This window comes from Branchiostoma floridae, chromosome 13 (assembly GCF_000003815.2).
Source record: "Branchiostoma floridae strain S238N-H82 chromosome 13, Bfl_VNyyK, whole genome shotgun sequence".
NCBI classification, from domain to species: Eukaryota; Metazoa; Chordata; class Leptocardii; order Amphioxiformes; family Branchiostomatidae; genus Branchiostoma; species Branchiostoma floridae.
The window spans coordinates 13,513,101-13,532,761 of NC_049991.1; the positions used below are offsets into that span (position 1 = coordinate 13,513,101).

General features: G+C 41.8%; 2 protein-coding genes and 1 long non-coding RNA gene across 3 annotated transcripts; 1 reads left to right on the forward strand and 2 right to left on the reverse strand.

The window, feature by feature from the left end:
• Positions 1–777: 777 nt before the first annotated feature.
• LOC118429258 (three-prime repair exonuclease 1-like) lies at positions 778–5,418 on the reverse strand. Its single transcript, XM_035839732.1, has 4 exons — positions 5,119–5,418; positions 4,643–4,783; positions 2,600–2,976; positions 778–2,252 (listed from the first exon to the last, which is right to left on the reverse strand). Exons 2-4 carry the CDS (start codon positions 4,777–4,779, stop codon positions 2,071–2,073), a joined length of 696 nt encoding a protein of 231 aa, XP_035695625.1. The 5' UTR covers positions 4,780–4,783; positions 5,119–5,418; the 3' UTR covers positions 778–2,070.
• A 1,596-nt stretch (positions 5,419–7,014) lies between these two features.
• LOC118429259 lies at positions 7,015–8,928 on the forward strand. Its single transcript, XR_004832719.1, has 2 exons — positions 7,015–7,255; positions 7,865–8,928. It is a non-coding gene; the product is annotated as an uncharacterized LOC118429259 (long non-coding RNA).
• A 7,708-nt stretch (positions 8,929–16,636) lies between these two features.
• On the reverse strand, positions 16,637–17,852 carry LOC118428519 (three-prime repair exonuclease 1-like). The gene is made up of 3 exons (XM_035838608.1): positions 17,686–17,852; positions 16,958–17,334; positions 16,637–16,818 (listed from the first exon to the last, which is right to left on the reverse strand). The coding sequence occupies exons 1-3, from the start codon at positions 17,850–17,852 to the stop codon at positions 16,637–16,639; spliced, it is 726 nt and encodes a 241-aa protein (XP_035694501.1).
• Between the last annotated feature and the right edge of the window lie 1,809 nt (positions 17,853–19,661).

Sequence of the window (19,661 nt, forward strand, 5' to 3'; positions counted from 1 at the left end):
TTCTTTTGGATGTGATCCATTAACATACACTTCATAAACAACATGGCACAGGAAAATAACATAAACTATACTCGGACAGACATTCACAATGAGTGATAAAAAGTCTACATGATGTCCCTACACCATGGTAAGTTCCTACACTTTGGTATCGGTTGAAAATCCCCAGACAACCATCAACCTTTCAACAGGACCTTCCTTCTCTCTTTTGTAGCGTGAAAGACTATATGATTAATGAATGTGATGTATGTTACACATCAATGATGGGCGGGAAATGATCACTCAACATGGGAGAGGAAAAAAACGAAAGCTGTCCATTCTTGACGGGAATAAACTTCATAATACGTCTCCACTCCCACCACTTCCATCAAGGAACGGTTTTGCAAAACAATAAAATGTCCTTGATACGTAAATGAAGGTTAGACATATCTAGGTAATAAGATACGCCAAACAGCAGTTACTCAAATAACTGCATATGATTTTGGAAACGGTCAGACGTTTCTTATAGCTTACTCTCAGGTAGCACCCACTGTCACGCGTCCTGGATCCCACTTCTGACACCATATCACGCGTCCTGTCTTGTCTTGGACTGTGGAGAGTTCCAATTACTGACACCACTCCAGACTGCACTTTTTACAGTTTGTTATCGGAGTCTCTCATAAGTTACATGCCACATGTTACATCCACTACCTTCCATCACTGACACTGCTTTCTGTTGAAAATCAGTTTTTATACCCTATGAATTGATCTGTGAAGGAGGTAAAGACAAAATTTAGATAGTCCAATGGGAAATAAGTGTAAGACGAAGTCAACTCAAGGTTGATGCAAATGACTAAATTATCTCCTGTTGGTTGAGTACCGTGAGGAGCTAATGCTAGTTCCTGTACTCAAACAACAGTCGCTAATTATCCTTGCTTCCTTGTTATGTCTCGATGATTTATGCTTATTCCGTACACATTCCTTACAATGTACTTTTCATATCAAGTCGTATGACACGTATGGCACGTTTTGGGTGGCGGTCGGATCATCAATCACGCTGGCTTGCTGGAACACAGACACGCGGGTTACTAGAATTCATCTTCCTGATTAATACATGCCTCTGAGATTGTTAAAGGTCATGAAAATGTGTGCACGTGGTAAAAAGGCACACGGGTTACTAGAGGTCATCCCACTGATGCCTGAGACATTGTTAAATGTCATGAACATGTGCGCACGTGGTAAAAAGACACAGGGGTTACTAGAGGTCATCCCACTGATGCCTGAGACATTGTTAAAGGTCATGAACATGTGTGCACGTGGTAAAAAGGCATACGGGTTACTAGAGTTCATTCCACTGATTAATAATGCCTTATAGATTGATAAAGGTCATGAAAATGTGCGCGCGTGGTAAAACTAAAGTTTATCCTAACAAGAGACCCAAGTCTACAAAAACACTCCGCCCAAATATAACATACATACCCCTAAAATGTTTGTATCACTTCCTGTCCAGAAATAAGTAAATGCGAGCTCTAATGTTAGACTCATTTATTAACTATACTTTATACTCACTATACTACATGTACTTCGTAAACGTTGACTAAACAATAGTAAGTAAATCTATCACAATTAGTATGCACTACGTCCTAAAAACTTACCAAAATAAGTAAATGTGAGCACTAATGGAACGCTCATTTATAATCCATGATTGATATTCACTACGATCCTAAAACATCCTAAATGTTATGTACTACGTCCTAAAACTTCGCCCAAAGAGAATGAGCGCACTAATGTTACAATAATTGATTAAACATATTTGACATCCGTCCTAAAAACTATCCAAGAATCTAAAATCAGTACATGCCGCTGTAAGGCCACACACATTCATGAAGCGTTATGGATATGCACTGCGATGACGCTCTAAAAGTTAAACTTATGATTCTAGCAAAGCTGTTACCAGCGATTTAATCAGAAATGATTTGCCTGTATAGTTATCAAGCTCATCTTTTGTACGAAGTTATATTATAAAAAAAACATTCAATGAAAGGAATGTTTCTGGGTTCACTACGCCCGGACAAACCCGTAGACTATAAAACACTAAATAGCAAAGGCACTGGCTTTTTCGTCCATCCACTGTATGATCTTTTCAGCTCCCAGCTTCTTCACAATCTTGACCATGGTGATCACATCGCCTTCTGCGGTATGAGCGACCTCTGGCGGAGGTGCAACGCTAAACAAGTTTTCGTGAAGTCTCGGGAGGCTGAAACTTCTGAACTGACCTGTGTACAGGATAGATAAAACATCAGTATACAGTAAAATATTATCTACGCTAATTGTAGTCTTGTATCAAAACGGCTGTTGCCATTCGAAACGGCCAATGACATATCGTTGAACGGTACAATACGCCAGCATCGACGTTTCATGGCTTATGAATTAGAGGAATTGGCATTTAGACGCTTAAAGCTTCAGGCTTTTGAAAATCTTTTGACGGATTTGAACCCGAGTTGTTGCACTTTCTTTTGTCCTTAATAAGATTTTTTACAACACCGTCAATCAAGCCTTGAGAGGGAAGCGCGACTACTGCCTGTATTCTTTTACTAATTCAATGTAATTCGGGGAGTCTTACCTGCATAGAGGTGCTTCATGGCCAGCATTGAGTCCACGCAGAGGACATCCTTCGGAAACAGACCCGCGGTTTTGGATCTCCTCAGCTCCGACTTCAAAACCGGGAAGTCGAACCAATCGCCATTATGTGCTACCAGGCATACTGGTGGTTCCTGGCGGTTTAACAGGTGCACCAGCGATTTCATCAGATCTTCGTCGAATACACGATGTTTTCCCAAGCTCTGGTTTGTCAGGTTGGTGATCTCGGCGGCTTTGGGGTGGATGGCCTGGGTTGGTCGAACGCAGGCCGTGAACTTGTCCATGACTCGGGGTAGCGAGGCGCCCCCTGGCGGCACGGTGGTGCCACTCAGGAGCTGGTCACGGCGAACCGCCGCCAGACTGGAATTAAAAACGTGATATAAGAAAGTACCGCGAAGTGAAACTGATCTCGAAGTACCCAAAATCATTTCATCAGGTTGGTAGAATATAGAATATTGGAGAAATCCTCTTCACAGCTAGAAGCTCTGAGGAAGATATCTGACATGCATCGAGACGTAAGAAGGTAAGAATCACTGGTTGTGAAGAAGAATTCTCCAATATCCTGATCTAGGGATAGTTCCACAAAATTCTTCAATTCATTTTGTCCCACTACAAAGCAAGAGATCACAGATGCTGAATTCTACATAACTCGCAGATGTAACAAATGTAAATTCCGTATCCTATTCCAGTGTACCAGATTTGCTCACATTATCTGCAAAGAAGATTCTGGGCATAATTTGCCTGTACTCATAATCACTTTCTTTGAAAGTACATATGCTGCGAATTATATCCCTCGTAGTTTATGGAACTACGACCTCACAGTGTTATAGTCCAGGCACATTGAAATCAAACCAAAACCAAATATCCTTCGGCACAATGGTGTCCAAATTTCGTCAGGAGCTGTCAGAAGTCTAACGTGTCGCACCTGTATGTGTGCATGATGGGAAGAGTAACTGATATCTCTAGGTCATGTCTGTAGGTCATGGTTACATATATGCAGGTTACAGGTCACAGGGAGCTGACTTTATCCAAACACTTGGTAGCTGCGGTCAGTACACAAGACCTTTGTGTGTCCTTCACATTTGCTTCTGCAGACGTTCATAACATTTAGTGCGGCACAGGGTAACAGAGAAAGGGCCATATGGACAAACTGTGTTCCAATTTTCATAATCTGTATGAAATTTGTTCATCCTTAACATTAAAGTCATCTTCACCTTATTTATACACGTTTCAATCTTCTAACTAATGTTCCTCTCTATCTCATCTATATCCGCAACTTCTTGAAAAGACCTCATGATCATGTTCCTTACTAGTAATACTAGGCTCGATCCACATGTCTTTGAAAAATAGTACAAATTGGCCGTTTAGAGGAGTTGACCGCCAACTAACTCTTCTGGTGTGTTATCTGCAGTTAATTGCACGTCGGATAAACGCACACTTCGGTCAATTGCACGGAATCCCCAAATCCGGTGGTGGTGCGGCCCAACTGGGTAACTTCGCATTATCGCACACGCCGGATAATTGCACGGCATTCGCTGGCAAATTGGGTGTGCAATTAAGCGGCTTTCACTGTATTTGGTAAATGTCTACTATTTCCAGCAGCACGTGGAGCCTGGTAGAGGCTAATGTAGCCTGGATGCCAGACTGTTTTCATGTAGCCTGGATGTCAGACTGTTTCCAGGCCCTACTCAGACCAGCTCCTCGGCTCAAGTCCAGGGCCAAAAGGTCCCCTGAGCATCAGCGTCGGCTCGTTTGGGACGACCTTTGATGCGTTTTTGTCGGGCTTTCTGTTTTGTCAGTTTTCCTGGTTTATTTGCTGTTGGTACTTTAATACCCGGCCTTACCCCAGTACGTGGTCATTCAAGAAAGGCGTCAGTGCTCCTCACAGGAACCATCAAACTATCATTAGGGGTCATCATTTTGTCGCGCCAGGATTAACACCCATCCGGCAAGTGTAGCGTTGCATTCAAGCAAAAAAAAATTTCCACTCATACGGATTGACGAAATGCATGCATTGCAAAAATACCTGATCTCCGTGATCTGGGGTTCGTCTTCTTCCAGGCCAGTTCTGAGGTCAGTTGTTTCCAGATCCAAGAACACGAAGGTTTGGATCTGGACTGGTGCTGCTTTATTAGCTTCCTCTTTCGCGATTGATGTCGCCATTTCTCTGTTCAACAGAAACAGAAAACGTTTAATCACTCAGTGCTCAGCGCTCACCGACGTACTCTCCAAGAGGAGCGCCGGTGTAATTTTTCCGACTACTACTATATCTCCGCGACTCAACCTCTGCTTGGAGTATCGACGACGGACATTGAAAGAGACGGCCAGATCACGTATAACTGCCCGACTTATCATTCCAACATATACAGAAATGCAATTTACGGAGTATGGCTCCACACGATCATTTAATGCAATTCATGCTCTTAACAGACAGAATTTGGATAGCAACTGTACAAATGTCGTTTTTCTATATAATTTTCAAGTGTTAGCTGTTAGACGTACCTGGGGTAATGACTTGAACGTGTATCTGTGGATCCTATGTGAAGCGTGAAAAGTCTGTCCACATCAATCTGCAGTTCTGCACCCCGTTCGAATTCACTCTACAATGGTATCTAGCTGGCCGTTGTGTTCTGATTCCACCACTGATGTCACCAAGCGATGCAATATTTGCCCGATTTCAGCAATGGGTGCAATCTTGACTTCCCGTATTCCTTGGAAATCCCAAGGACTTGGAAATCCCCAGTTTCAGTTTTCTTCCTTTTCATTGGCCGGACTGACCCATTGCGACATGGGGTGATATTCTGGTGTCATCAATCAATTCAACACAGCTTTGCAAAAGGGGTGAAGACGTTAGGTAGAAATATAGGTAAATGTGTGTTAAAGTGATTGCTTTTAGAAATAGGAAGTTTTTTTTTACCTCCCCTACGCCAGCTGTCAGCCACATGCTGCAGCTGTGTCAGCTGTGCTGTGCGGCGCCAAATAATTATTGCCAGATGGGGTGCAGGGCTACCCAAATAGCGAGCGGTCATAAACCCCAGCCGCCGAGAGATTGTGTAAACAAACAAAGGAACAAACAAACATAAAATTGCCACATCATGATCTTTGGAATGGGGAAACAAGAATGGTTTGTGATAATATTATTACGACTTTCGTCTTTTAAGAATGGTTTGTGAGAATATTATTAGGACTTTCGTCTTTGGGCCAAGTCAACGGGCTGTGCACGTCGTGTTGACGGTTTGACTTGCCGCGACTTCAGTGAACATATTGGGTGTCTCTGGGTACACCATCTGGTGACCGTGTTTTTGCAATGATAATCTGTAATTTTGTTTCCCGAAACCAAAGAGCTTTTATGATCTTTTCTCAAAGCTCATTGCCGAAACGGATGACAAATATCGTCAAAATCTATCCATCGCTTTTGAAGTCGTTTATTACCGTGGCCGACTGGAACAAAATGATTCTAACACTTCCAAGCCTAATTCCAAACGTCACGAGGTAGATTCCAACACTTCTCAGCCCAGTTCCAAACAACGCGGCAGATTCCAACATTTCCAAGCCCAGTTCCAATCGTGCCGCGGCAGGGTTTTCCAAGCGTGCCGCGGCAGATTCCAACACTTCCGAGCCCAGTTCCAATCGTGCCGCGGCGAAGGTTCAACCATGTGTATTTTTGTCACTTTTCAGTTCGCTTGTGCTGAACAGTTGGTGTTAATTATTATTTCAGCATCCTAAGTCCTATCTCAATAAAGTACTGAAAAAAAAAACCCTATGAGAGAGTTCAAGTCCGTGCGGCCGGTGGCGTAAAAAATACAGTGCCAAGTCCTTATGATAGACTTACTAAAAACTCGTGGCCAACTTGAATTCATATCATCGCCAAGTTTCCAAAGACAAAACAGGTCTATTCGTTTAGAGTATTAAATAACACAACACAGAAACAAAATTCTGACGAAAGAAATGTAGTCTAGACATCGCCCCCTCCCGGTACCGGTACAACTTGCAACTTCTTAGTACTGACGACAGTCAAACTTAATTACAAGTGACCATACCGTGGAATGTACGGTAACGCCGTGGTTAGTAAGGTAAACATGAACACATCAACGTAATAATGCGTTTAAAAATATGGTGTTATATTCGTTAGGTGGAAAGACTTCGTGCCATCTTGCTGGATCTGTGTCTTTCATGTATCAGTTGTACTTATATGTTCCGACGTGTATGTCCACTTTTCTCTCTGTAAGTTGTTTTTTTATTTCCTTGTATGTATATGTGAAACTGGGCCCTATTGAAAACCAGTTTATGGAGGCTGAATAGGCTACCCAGGTGTTTGAAAATAAACAAACAAACAAACAAGCAGCATGTGATAGCCGAGCTGTGACCCTTGACCCATAAGATAAGGGACCATCCACTATAAGCCTATTTGCATTTACCAGTACGCATGCGCGGAATTTCCTTAGCAACGAAAAAAGTGAGATAAACAAGTCGCGTTCGACAGGGCAGCGTGTGTCCAGGTTCAATGTTCAAGTGTCGAGATTTTTAGCCTCTACACGGCGTTAACGGCAGCTACCCGCCTGGATCTGATGTTCCAACGATGTCCTAAACCTTGTGTGCCTGAAACATCGTGTTCAGTTTCGCTTCAGAGGAATTTACGGTACGTTTTTTGACGGTATCCATGCAAGTGTTACCATAGTTAGTGATAACGCATGCATCCCTCCCCCATGCACGATGCCATCTATCTTTGCCGCTTACTTCTAGAATTTTTGTCCATTCTCACTACAGCCAGGTTTTTGTCTGTAAAGGTTACCAGTGTGACATAATTAGGAAATTTTAACCTACGTATGTTATAAACCGTAAAAATGTTAGCTAAAATGCACGACCTTGTGTCTTCACAATAATGAAAGCCGATATGGTCACTGTCTCGTGATCTCTCGTGTCCGGACATGACCCCGCTTGCACTGATTGAGGAGCTTTCGTACTGTGACCAACACTTCGATTAGAAAGATAAAAAAATGTTAAGAACCAACAGCGAGTACACTAATAATCGCAGTAAATGGCTTGGATGTCCATATTAGTATTAAATTGGTGCTTTAGGTTGAAAAATTGTACTAATAAATGTGCAAGCAAGGTCGCTGCAAGTTATGCAAACGTGACGGTGGGGAGGGGTGCATGTAGAATGTGCATTGAAGTGTATTGTGCTTTAAAGCTGTATTTTTTGTTTAAGTGTTGATATTTGCTTTAATGTTTCTTCCTTTTTTTTAAGGTGCCGGAGTTCAACATGAGGCTGTGTGCAGTGGTCGGCTGCGGTAATGGAACATATCAACCAAGGCGGTTTCAACCTTCTTGTATCAACTTTAAAAAAAGGAAGTCAGGGACATGTCCAAATAAAAACATGGAACAAAAAAAGGATTTTGATGATGCAACTGTCCCCAACCTTTCCAGCTATGCATTTCCCACTGACAAGAAAGACCCATGGTCGGACAAAACTGTTCTTGCTCACAGATTGCCAACACTTGGGTTCGCTTCCTGTCTGTTACACTACAACCACTGATAGCATGGCCAAGTAGAGCTGCAATTTCCAAGACCTTGTCACCACAGTTCAAGAAACAATGTAGTAGAATAAGATGCATAATTGATTGTACAGAAATATTTATTGAGAGACCTAGATCTTTAGACTTACAAGCCTCCACATGGTTTGACTATAAAAACACAATACTTTAAAGCCGTTTGTAGGGATCACACCAAATGGACACATCTCCTTTCTTTCAAAGACCTATGGCGGAAGAGCCTCTGATGTGTTCATTACCTGGGACTGTGGCTTTTTAGATTTGGTTGATCCAAATGACGTTATAAAAATAATGGCAGATAGGGGATTTCCAATCCAGGAGGACCTGATGCTGCTGAATGCAACACTATAAATACCACCAGCAGCATAGGGGAGGCGACACATGACAAGAGACAAAGTAAAGAAAACAAAAACTGTTGCAAACTTGAGGATCCGCGTAGAGCGTGCTAACAATCGACTGAAGGACTTCAAAATCCTGGAGGGTACATTTCCCATAACACTCATGTCAGCAGTAGATGACATTATCAACGTCTGTGCTGCATTGGTTCGGAACCTGCAGCTAGACTTGGTCAAATAAACAGTTGGCATACAAGCCATTCAAGTTGGCAGAGATAAACTGTATTGAATTGCTGGCAGCTGAGTGCCAGTGACTTTTTTAATGATCCTTTACTGATTATGTTGTGATAGCAGGAAACTGTGACCGATGATAATAATGACAATGTAATGAAGATGTAATAGATAAAAGTGGATCCTTTCTGTAACATGTCCTCAAATGTATTCTCAAACATTTTTCATACATTAAGTTGTGAGTTCTGTACATTTATGCTGCCATACTGGTGGTGATGTAGGAACATATTTTTTGGAATAAAATCAACGGGATCTTACTTTTGCCTTTGTTCATGAAGTGGCTTGTGTAATGGGAAATGATTTATCGAACAGACAAACTAACAAACTAGCAGTAGGAGCTCACAATAATTACGTTTTCCCGATATGGATAAAATTGCTCTTGCTGGTGTCTTCTTTTCATTTCTTTTTCTACTGTCAGGAACCAATCAGAGCTTATAACTGCCATGAACCAATCAATTTTAGAACTGCATTAGCAAATTAGCAGTATAACTATGAAGAACCGTCCTGTGTCTTAGCTCTTCATGTGTATAAACTTCCGCCTCCTCATCCACTACGGCCGGAACGAAAATGAAAAAAAACTCCACTTTTTACTTCATATACTGTCAGTAAAACACAAACACACGTCTTACACCAGACTTCAAAAACTTAAAATTATCTTTATTCTTAACTGACAGTTCTAGAATCTTCTTTAGAACAGGTGTACGTTCGTACCTGTCAGGTGGGAACACCTGCGGCGCCGCACGGCGCGGCGCGGAGCGCCATCTCCTTAAACAAACGCTGACACTACACACGCGTGACGCAACACTGGGTTGGCAAGTTATCTCCCAAAATGGCGGATTTTACCCGTCATGCATTTCGCGCCGGTAATTGCGAATAGATCGTTTTCACAGAACGTTCGAAAACCGTTCGATCACGCGTGGGCGCCATGTTGGATGATAACCTGGATGACTTGAACACAGAACGGCACCAGCTAGAGCACCAGCAAAGTTACTTGCGGGTTCAAGTGTGCTGTTTTGTCTCCATTCTGTGAATCATTAAGTGATGAAGCCAAGGTTAGATATCAGGACAAAGTTGCAATAATACGTCTTGATCTATATACTTTTAAAAATGGCACTTTTTTCAACGATCTAATGCTGGTGCCGATCGCGAGGATTTACTTTTGCGGTAGCGGGAAATGGAGTGTTCGCGGTGGTTTAGAGTTCGCGGTGAAGCGACTTCGCAAAAACCGCGATCATTCACTGTACCTGGCACGCTACCCTTGGTGATGTCCTTTCACTGACAGGCGGCGTGCAGAGGACTAGCTACCAATCCCCACCGCACGCGCACGAGCTGGCCCTCACTGTCCACTTGCCTAACAAGGGGCAAAATTTAGCACTTCCCCGACCCTAACTCCGTGAGGCAAGAGGATAGAGGGGGCCAGCGGGATAGTGGTATTAAAAAAGTTCGTGCGCGCGTCTTTTTTTCGTATTTTGGCTTTGTTAACATGTGTATTAGAAAGGTCTGTTTACAAAATTACAATTCAGTTGATCAACTAACGTTAAACATACGAATCAGGGCTGCTAGCGCTGACGTTATTGCGACAGACTGTAACGTTGCACTTAATACTGAAAATTCAAACTCTGAGAATGCTTAGCACATGTTTAGTCAGATGCCAAATTGCGTTTAGTGCCCGTCGCGGCATGGAGGTGACAGAACTCGACCAGACGTCGACTTGTAGAAACTTCCCTCGTCACAAGCGCAAAGCTCGCTGGAAGACACGCCACACTTTGTCAGTACTAAAATCGTGCGAGATACGGAAGGGGCTGTCAAAGTTTTGTGAAAGGGTGCCGTCACACGTGCGTATATCTGTTATACATGTAGACCTTACGAAAGTCTCTGTACTTTTGCCGTGTCTTTATAAAGAATCTTTATCAAAGTTCGTATGAGGTCCCTATATATCACTTGGAAAATGCAGAAATTAAACAAATATAGACACTCAGATAACATGCTAGAGAAGTCAGTTGGCCAAGGGAGTATGGCCTGCGACCTAGCTAACTCCTCTGGCATGTTATCTGTATATATTTGTCCAATTTTATTTTCCCAGCAACCTGTGGAGCATGGTGGGGGCTAAGAATTTCATACGAACCTCATACGGACTTGAATGTATACGCATGTGTGACCGCATCCTTCAGGTGCAGTCACACGAGCGTATATATCAAGTCCATATGAGGTTCGTATTGACATTTTTCTTCATATGATCATACCAGCACAGCACGAAAACAACTATTTAAGCCAAGTTTCAGAGATACGTATAAAAACCTTAAAGGCGGAGAAATATTTCAGAAGATTTTAAGATCTATTAAAGGCATTGGAAACATACATCTGGCCTTTACGTAAGATTTCAGCGTTTGTAAATGTAACTTAATCTGTCGTGTTTCTTTACGTGAATTTTACATGTATTTTAGTATGCCGAAAAGACAACTTAAATGTTTAAAAAATAATCCGTTTTACTGTTTTACCACTGTGGTATAAGTTTTTTAATATAAAACTGACAAATACCGTTTCTCTAGATCTGTTTACCAAACTTACCTCGGCTATGTCAAATATAATAAGCCTTTGTCTGGCGTTTGATAAAGCATTGCGTCATCTAGATCTGCAGTTTTAAAACAGTGGCAAGATTTACTGTCAAAACTGACAATTGCGTTTTCCGGGACAAAATGTTATGTTAATACCTCAGAAAAGTCAAATACAATATTCTTCTATGTTGTTTGTTCCGAAAGCACATGACGTATTCGATCTTTCTGTGCGCAATTTTTGATTAGAACAGGGAAGACCTCTTACGTTTAGCTTATATGCGCTCCCTTACGTTACATTAAATACTGCGTTTTTCTGTTGAATATACGGCATCTGTAATCTATTTCGAACCGCCGTTTACGCAAAGAAGGGGGGGCTTCCCCCATTTAACTTATATGTTGCCAAGAGGTATATGAAATGTTGCGTATTTCTGTTAAACATACGACATGTTTAATCTTTGAATCCGTGTAGTTTAAGTGAACATGGGGAGACTCCTCCGTTTAGCTTATGTTGCCAAAACGTATATGAAATGTTGCGTATTACTGTAAAACACACGACATGTTTAATCTTTGAATCCGCTCAGTTTAAGCAAACAAGGGGAGACCTCCCCCGTTTAGCTTATATGTTGCCAAAACGTATATAAAATTTTGCGTATTTCTGTTAAACATACGACATGTTTAATCTTTGAATCCGCGCAGTTTAAGCGAACACGGGGAGACCTCCCCCGTTTAGCTTATATGTTGTCAAAACGTATATGAAATGTTGCGTATTTCTGTTGAACATACGACATGTTTAATCTTTGAATCCGCGCAGTTTAAGCGAACTAGGGGAGACCTCCCCCGTTTAGCTTATATGTTGCCAAAACGTACATGAAATGTTGCGTATTTCTGTTGAACATACGACATGTTTAATCTTTGAATCCGCACAGTTTAAACGAACTAGGGGAGACCTCCCCCGTTTAACTTATATGTTGTCAAGACGTATATGAAATGTTGGGTATTTCTGTTGAACATACGACATGTTTAATCTTTGAATCCGTGCACTTTTAAGCGAACACGGGGCGACCTCCCCCGTTTAGCTTATATGTTGCCAAAACGTATATAAAATTTTGCGTATTTCTGTTGAACATCCGACGTGTTTAATCTTTGAATCCACGCAGTTTAAGCGAACTAGGGGAGACCTCCCCCGTTTAGCTTATATGTTGTCAAAACGTATATGAAATGTTACGTATTTCTGTTGAACATACGACATGTTTAATCTTTGAATCCGCGTAGTTTAAGCGAACTAGGGGAGACCTAGCTCCCCCGTTTAGCTTATATGTTGCCAAAACGTATATGAAATGTTGCGTATTTCTGTTGAACATACGACATGTTTAATCTTTGAATCCGCGCAGTTTAAGCGAACTAGGGGAGACCTCCCCTGTTTAGCTGATATGTTGCCAAAACGTATATGAAATGTTGCGTATTTCTGTTGAATACACGACATGTTTCATCTTTGAATCCGCGCAGTTTAAGCAAACTAGGGGAGACCTCTCCCGTTTAGCTGATATGTTACCAAAACGTACATGAAATGTTGCCTATTTCTGTTGAACATACGACAAGTTTAATCTTTGAATCTGCGCAGTTTAAGCGAACACGGGGAGACCTCCCCCGTTTGATTATATGTTGCCAAAACGTATATGAAATGTTGCGTTTTTCTGTTGAACATACAACATATTTAATCTTTGAATCCGCGCACTTTTAAGCGAACACGGTGAGACCTCCCCCTTTAAAAGCTCCTTGGTTTAGCTTATACTTTTGTGTAGTGAGTGGTGTTTTTAATAATCATGATATTTTTCTTACTATTAAACGGAGAGCATTTCTTACTACAAGTAAATGTACGAATGATTTCTTTATCTACAAGCAAGCGTCAAGAAAGAACAGTCTGGACACACAGGCAGTGTCTTCCCGTGTTGCTCGTGTTTGTTTTGTTTATTGTGATATGCGTGGGCAGGCTAGATGTAAATTTATTCAGCGTTAATTTGTACGCGCATTTCGCATGGGGCGCGCCTCCGTCTGTGGCCGGCATACTATACATACACAGCGGCTGTGTCATGTGATAGGATGTATCCAATGGCAGAAAAGAATGGGGGGTTCAAATTTACCATACCACAAGGAGCGGTTATTTTCCAGGCGCTCATTTGAAAAGAAGTATTGAAGAAAGTTTGGACCTGTTCTAACCCGCAAGTTGTGGCCGTGACACTGCTGTTACCGGCTAGGTGACGGAATTTGACGCAAAGATAGTAGGTGGCTATCATTCTGTACAAGTTGATGTTGTTGGAAATCGACACAGAATGGGAAATCACGACCTTTGTACCATCCGGATTAATAGAAGCCGAGACTGCAAGCTGAACATGTTTCGCGTCCAAATAATCCAAGAGTCCAAGACCATCCAACAACACGAGTCATATCGGCCACTACTCTAGATCTTACTGGATTCTTATTCCTGTGGTGGCCAGATGGAACTGTGTGCTCTTTTTAACTTACGCCGTGACGCTTCGCCCGACACTGGAAATGGGACTGTGGACTTAGATGCTGCACGGAATTGCACAGCCGTTGTGATTGCTTCAACTGCCGACTACATCAGAATGATAGGCCACAAATACCTAGTAGGCTGTAGGTTGTTTTTTTTACTTTTCCATGTAATGTTTTCTCGTAATTCAATAAAATTTCAAAGTTTCATCCATTGTATTTTCTTGCTTTAAAACGTGCTTATGATTAACTTTATCCCGCTAAAATGACACTTATCCACACCTTATAATCACCTTGATGCACACGTATATGAGACGTAGAAAGAGAACTTTAAACATGTCTTAAGGGTGTTTTAGTACGTATTTATGACAACTTTTAGCTGCTAAAAGGACAAATATAGACACATTAAAATCCTCTTAATGCGCATGTATATGAGACGTAAAGAGGCTTCAGAGAAGATAAAAGGGAACTTTAAACATGTATTAAGGGTGTTTTTATAAGTGTTTATGACAACTTTAAGCTGCTAAAAGGGTAACAATACACATCTTATAAACATCTTAATGCACACGTATATGAGACGTAAAAAGTCTTAAGAGGAAATAAACGTGAACTTTAAACATGTATTGAGGGTGTTTTAATAAGTGTTTATGACAACTTTAAGCTGCTAAAAGGGCACCAATACACAAAGTATAAACATCTTAATGCACACGTATATGACAAGTATAAAGGCTTCAGAGGAAATAAACGTGAACTTTAAACATGTATTAAGGGCGATTTGATAATCATTTACGAAATATTTAAGCTACTGAAAGGCAACTTAAAAAACCGGAAAATACGGATCTATAAGCACCTAATGATCATCTTTACGCACACGTAAATGAGCCGTAACGATGTTTAAAGTTTTATGAAACGTAATATTTAATTGCAATTTAAATGAGTTTTAATAAACATTTACAACATCTTTAAGCTACTGAAAGGCAACTTAAAAAAAACGGAAAATACGGACCTATCCGCACCTATAAGCCACCTAATGATCATCTTTACGCACACGTAAATAAGCCGTAACAATGCTTAAAGTTTTATAAACGTAATATTTAAATGCAATTTAAATGAGTTTTAGTAATTATTTACAACAACTTTAAGCTGTCGAAAGGCAACTTAAAAAAACGGAAAATACGGACCTATCAGCACCTACGTAAAGACTACGTAACGACAATCTTTACGTACTCGTATAAGAGATGTATAGATCCGTAAAGAAGGAAAATACGTCAACGTTAAGCATCATTTAAGCATGCTTAAATTCCGTTTTTCGTGCCGTGCAGTCGTATGCACAATACACACCTCACCTCATACTTTTAGGTAAGCGTACTGGGCCAGCTGAGCGTAAAACTGACACAACGATTGAGATGCGCGTGAGGGGTGTATTGTGCCCGTTAACACGTGTAAGTTCCGCATTGATGTTTTGTCTTGCCTTAGGTAAAGTTTGCGGCTGAAGAAATTTTTGTTTTGTTCTACCAGCTACACAATCGTGGGTAAAAAGGTTCGAATTTCGTTCCTCGTGAACAAGCCTAACAATTTTTAATCCTCGCTTGATTATCGACAGAACATCGGGGGCAGTACTGGTGAAAAAATTTAAAATATCACTCACAGCTCAGGACGCGATGTGCCGTGTTTTATGAAGAAGAAATAGAACAAGCTTGCTGACATTTTCGTGTAACATGGTATACATCCATGACATACCCTGTACCAGAAACCAACTTTCTCCCAAAAAATGTTTAAAAAAGCATGCATAAACTCCGCGGCAGGGCTACTGTTGGTGGGCTGGTAGGAGAGTGGTTTAATCAAGTTATTGAAAAGAGGACGGACTGTAGGTAATGTTGTTGAATAGAAACGGCGAGTAGGCCGTATCCTGTGTTTATGGAACTCGCAGTTAGCACGGCAAACATCCAGTCCGTTTATGAATAAAAAAGGCTTCTTCATCCACGAACGGGTCCACCACGTGCAACACACTGCCGTGTGGAGATCGAGCCGCTTATCATCCAACATGGCCGTTCGAACGTTCGAACGCGACTGTGACGTCATTGTGAAAACGATCTATAGGCTTATACAGTGAGCCGTGGTCTCGGGAGCCCAAAGCCCAGTTCACCCTGCCTCGGAACGATTGGAACTGGGCTCGGAAGTGTTGGAATCTGCCGCGGCACGCTTGGAAAACCTTGCCTCGGCACGATTGGAACTGGGCTCGGAAGTGTTGGAATCTGCCGCGGCACGCTTGGAAAACCCTGCCGCGGCACGATTGGAACTGGGCTCGGAAGTGTTGGAATCTGCCGCGCTGTTTGGAACTGGGCTCGGAAGTGTTGGAATCTGCCTCGTGACGTTTGGAATTAGGCTCGGAAGTGTTGGAATCTGCCTCGTGACGTTTGGAATTAGGCTCGGAAGTGTTAGAATCATTTTGTCCCAGTCGGCCACGGTAGTTTATTATCACAGTATGTGGATTGTGGAAGCATTGACATACAGACAGACGCAACTGCCCCTTTCACGGAGGTAATTAAAGCTTAGCGTATATATAGACAATAAAATTCAACACCAACTTACTCGGTGGCTGATGGATATCTATTTGACCGGACACCGGCCGGCTAAACTCCATGGCCAGCTTTGATACTATCTTATATTATATGCCACCCAGTAAGTCTGCCTGGAGATTAAACTTCCCATAGTTTTGCTATTTCCTTCACGTGAGGCAGTCCTATTGGCAAGAAGGCTAGAGGCAGACTATCAAACACTAGATGGCAAAGGAAACTGCATTGCTGTCCATCCACTGTAAGATCTCTTTGGCTCCCAGCTTCTTCACAATCTTGACCATGGTGATCACATCGCCCTCTGCGGTATGAGCGACCTCTGGCGGAGGTGCCTCGCCGAACAGGGTCTCGTGAATTTTCGGGAGGCTGAAACTTTTGAATTGACCTTAAAAAAAAGAAACGTAAGTATATGAGCGCGTGAAAAACGATAAAGTTCTCTTTACAGTACAATCATGCGTAAAATCATTCTTAAGTTATGATACAAAAGAGGAGGAATGGATCGTCATAAATTTGATATCTCTTACCTGCGTAAAGATCCTTAATGGCCACCATTGTGTCCACACAAAGGACATCTTGAGGAAACAAATCCACAGTTTCAGATTCCCCCAGCTCCGCTTTCAAAATCGGGAAATCGAACCTATTTCCATTATGTGCTACCAGACATACAGGTGGTTCCTGGCGGTTTAAGAGGTGAACCACCGATTTCACCAGATCCTCGTCGAATACACGATGTTTCCCCAAGGTTTGGTTTGTCAGGTTGGTGATCTCGGCGGCTTTGGGGTGGATGTCTCGTCTGGGTCGAACGCATACCGTGAACTTGTCCATGACTCGGGGGATTGTGGCGCCTCCTGGCGGGACGGTGGTGCCAGTCAGGAGCTGGTCACGGCGAACCGCCGCCAGGCTGGAATCAAATACATAATGCAAGGTAGTACCGTTGTGGGAACATGTAGTAACTAGTAGGCAAAGCGGAAGAAGAACGAAGATGTAGCTATATCACACAGATTGTCTCTGTCATGTCGATGAAGTTTTGCCATACTGGCCTGTACATTAATGACATCCATCCACCTGCAGCTGTATTCCCTTACAATATCTTGTATCAAATTTTATCTGAACATTCCTGAAGTACGGTATGTACATCAAACATAGCTGCAGTTTTTTTTACACTTTCCCAACAGAGAATACTTAGTAATGTTAACACGTCCAGGATATGAGAAATCCACCCCCATCCCCCAAAAATACACGCATCAAATACCTGATCTCGGTGATCTGGCGGGGTTGATCCAGACCAGTTGTTTCCAGATCAAAGAACACGAATGTTTGGATCGGGGCTGGCTCTGCCTTAGTAGACCCTTTTGTAGCTTCCTCTTTTTTACCATTAGTCGTTTTTCCCTTTTCCGCTTTCACCAATGATGCCGACATGTCTCTGTACAATATCAACAGGATTCTCTCAGCAAAGATATCATACGCTATCATTGCAAGCCTTCTGACAACGTTCAATCAATCTCTATAACGTTATAATCTCCTTGGTTCAAGTGTTTAAACTTGATCACTCAAACATATAGACACGCAAACCCTAAACCCAAGGGCGTAGGCGTGCTTGAATGCTAGTTATGGAATGAAGTCATGACATCGTGGGAGAACAGATTTAGTTTTATATGTAATGCGATTCGTACACGTGGAGGGAAACGGGCCACTACTAACCCTCGGTCACATCTGCTTGGAGGATAATGCGATTCATATTGGTAGCAGACAGATATTGATTGCTACGAATTTCAGTACATCAACGTATCTGTAATAATGACATAAAATGGGTACATATGAATCCTATCATGAAAATCTGTCCACTTAATATAACTTGACCATATATTAAACGTCCTTGATTTGACCTTACTTTGCCAGGGTTCAGCTGTGTAACCGGCAGGTAGCGTTGTATCAGAGTCGGAGACGCAGCTGTGTCCTGATTTCACTAATCTCTTCTTTCTTGAAACTTCCCGATTCAAGGTACACGACTGTTGACATCCCAAATCTGCTGTCAGATGAAACGTATGAGCTCATGTATTTTGTACAGTTTCATAACATGTCTATGCGTGCCCTTGCCGGTTTCACTTCCGGGTATGACGTCAGCTGGACGAGTTCACTTTGCATGACCTCCATTTATATGGGGGTGACCGAATTAAACGCAGAATCACGAAGTTTCCGCCCATTGGATCCAAACCCCAACCTGGCAGTGATCATGACCAGGTCTAAAAAACTAACCATCAACTTGCCAAATAATGGTCTTTGCAACTGTGAAAGCTGATGATTTTTTCGCGAAATCTGCACTGATATTCTCACATACTACCCCTACATCTATGGGTATAATGATGATGATTCTCACACAGATTAACTTCCTGTATATACATAACATGTCCGTATATCAATTTATATCTTACTTGTGATAATCATGATGGTCTCAACCAGGTCGGCTGATTCTTTAATTTCCTTGCTGCACATTCTGCAAACAGGCCGCAGCTTTTGTAATTGTACCCTGTTGGCTACTTTTTGTTGCATGATGTCTTTGGAAGTTAAAGAAACCACCATTGTCAACTACAGATGAAATAGGTTGAGAAAATATAAATCGCTTGTGAATAGTTTAATGTTTTGACAATACAGTAGACATTGCTTATTTTGGAAGCCCATTTTCCAGCATAATTTTCCCAATTATCCGGCTTTGTCGATTATCAGGTGTTAGCTCAAACTGACCTGAGTTAAACTAGGGGTAAGGGACATCACATGCATATGACACCAAGAACACAAACAGAATTCTATATATATAAATCACAGGCAATTTTTGCCGGTTTTTGCTACAAAGTGTATTGCAATTAGTCTCTACTAGACTCCGGATTGCTGGAAAAATCGTAGAAATGGAACAAATAGAGGAGTAAGCCGGCTATATTCCTCTGGCCGACTTACTCCTCTATTTGTTCCATTTCTACGATTTTCCAGCGATCCGAAGTCTGGTAGAGATTATATTGCAATTGTCAGGTTTCTACTGTACTTCATGTTTGGGACTGTAATGTTAGCAGAGACACCTAGCTGCAGTACAAAATAGAACCAACCAGTCAGTATTGCCCTGAGGAACGTGACAGATGTCAGTAAAACATCAGCTGTGACTGTGTACTAGTAAATAACATGTATCTTGGCTGTACACAAAGAAACTTGTTATACTCAAAGAAAAACAGAAGATCT

Excerpts from the sequence above, each read along its gene's own strand:
- LOC118429258 (XM_035839732.1), bottom strand. The coding sequence starts at position 4,779 with ATGGCGACATCAATCGCGAAAGAGGAAGCTAATAAAGCAGCACCAGTC. Across the intron at positions 2,977-4,642 it reads CCCCAGATCACGGAGATCAG|TCTGGCGGCGGTTCGCCGTG; the intron begins GTATTTTTGCAA and ends TTTTAATTCCAG. Across the intron at positions 2,253-2,599 it reads CATGAAGCACCTCTATGCAG|GTCAGTTCAGAAGTTTCAGC; the intron begins GTAAGACTCCCC and ends TCCTGTACACAG.
- LOC118428519 (XM_035838608.1), bottom strand. The coding sequence starts at position 17,852 with ATGTCGGCATCATTGGTGAAAGCGGAAAAGGGAAAAACGACTAATGGT. Across the intron at positions 17,335-17,685 it reads CGCCAGATCACCGAGATCAG|CCTGGCGGCGGTTCGCCGTG; the intron begins GTATTTGATGCG and ends ATTTGATTCCAG. Across the intron at positions 16,819-16,957 it reads CATTAAGGATCTTTACGCAG|GTCAATTCAAAAGTTTCAGC; the intron begins GTAAGAGATATC and ends CTTTTTTTTAAG.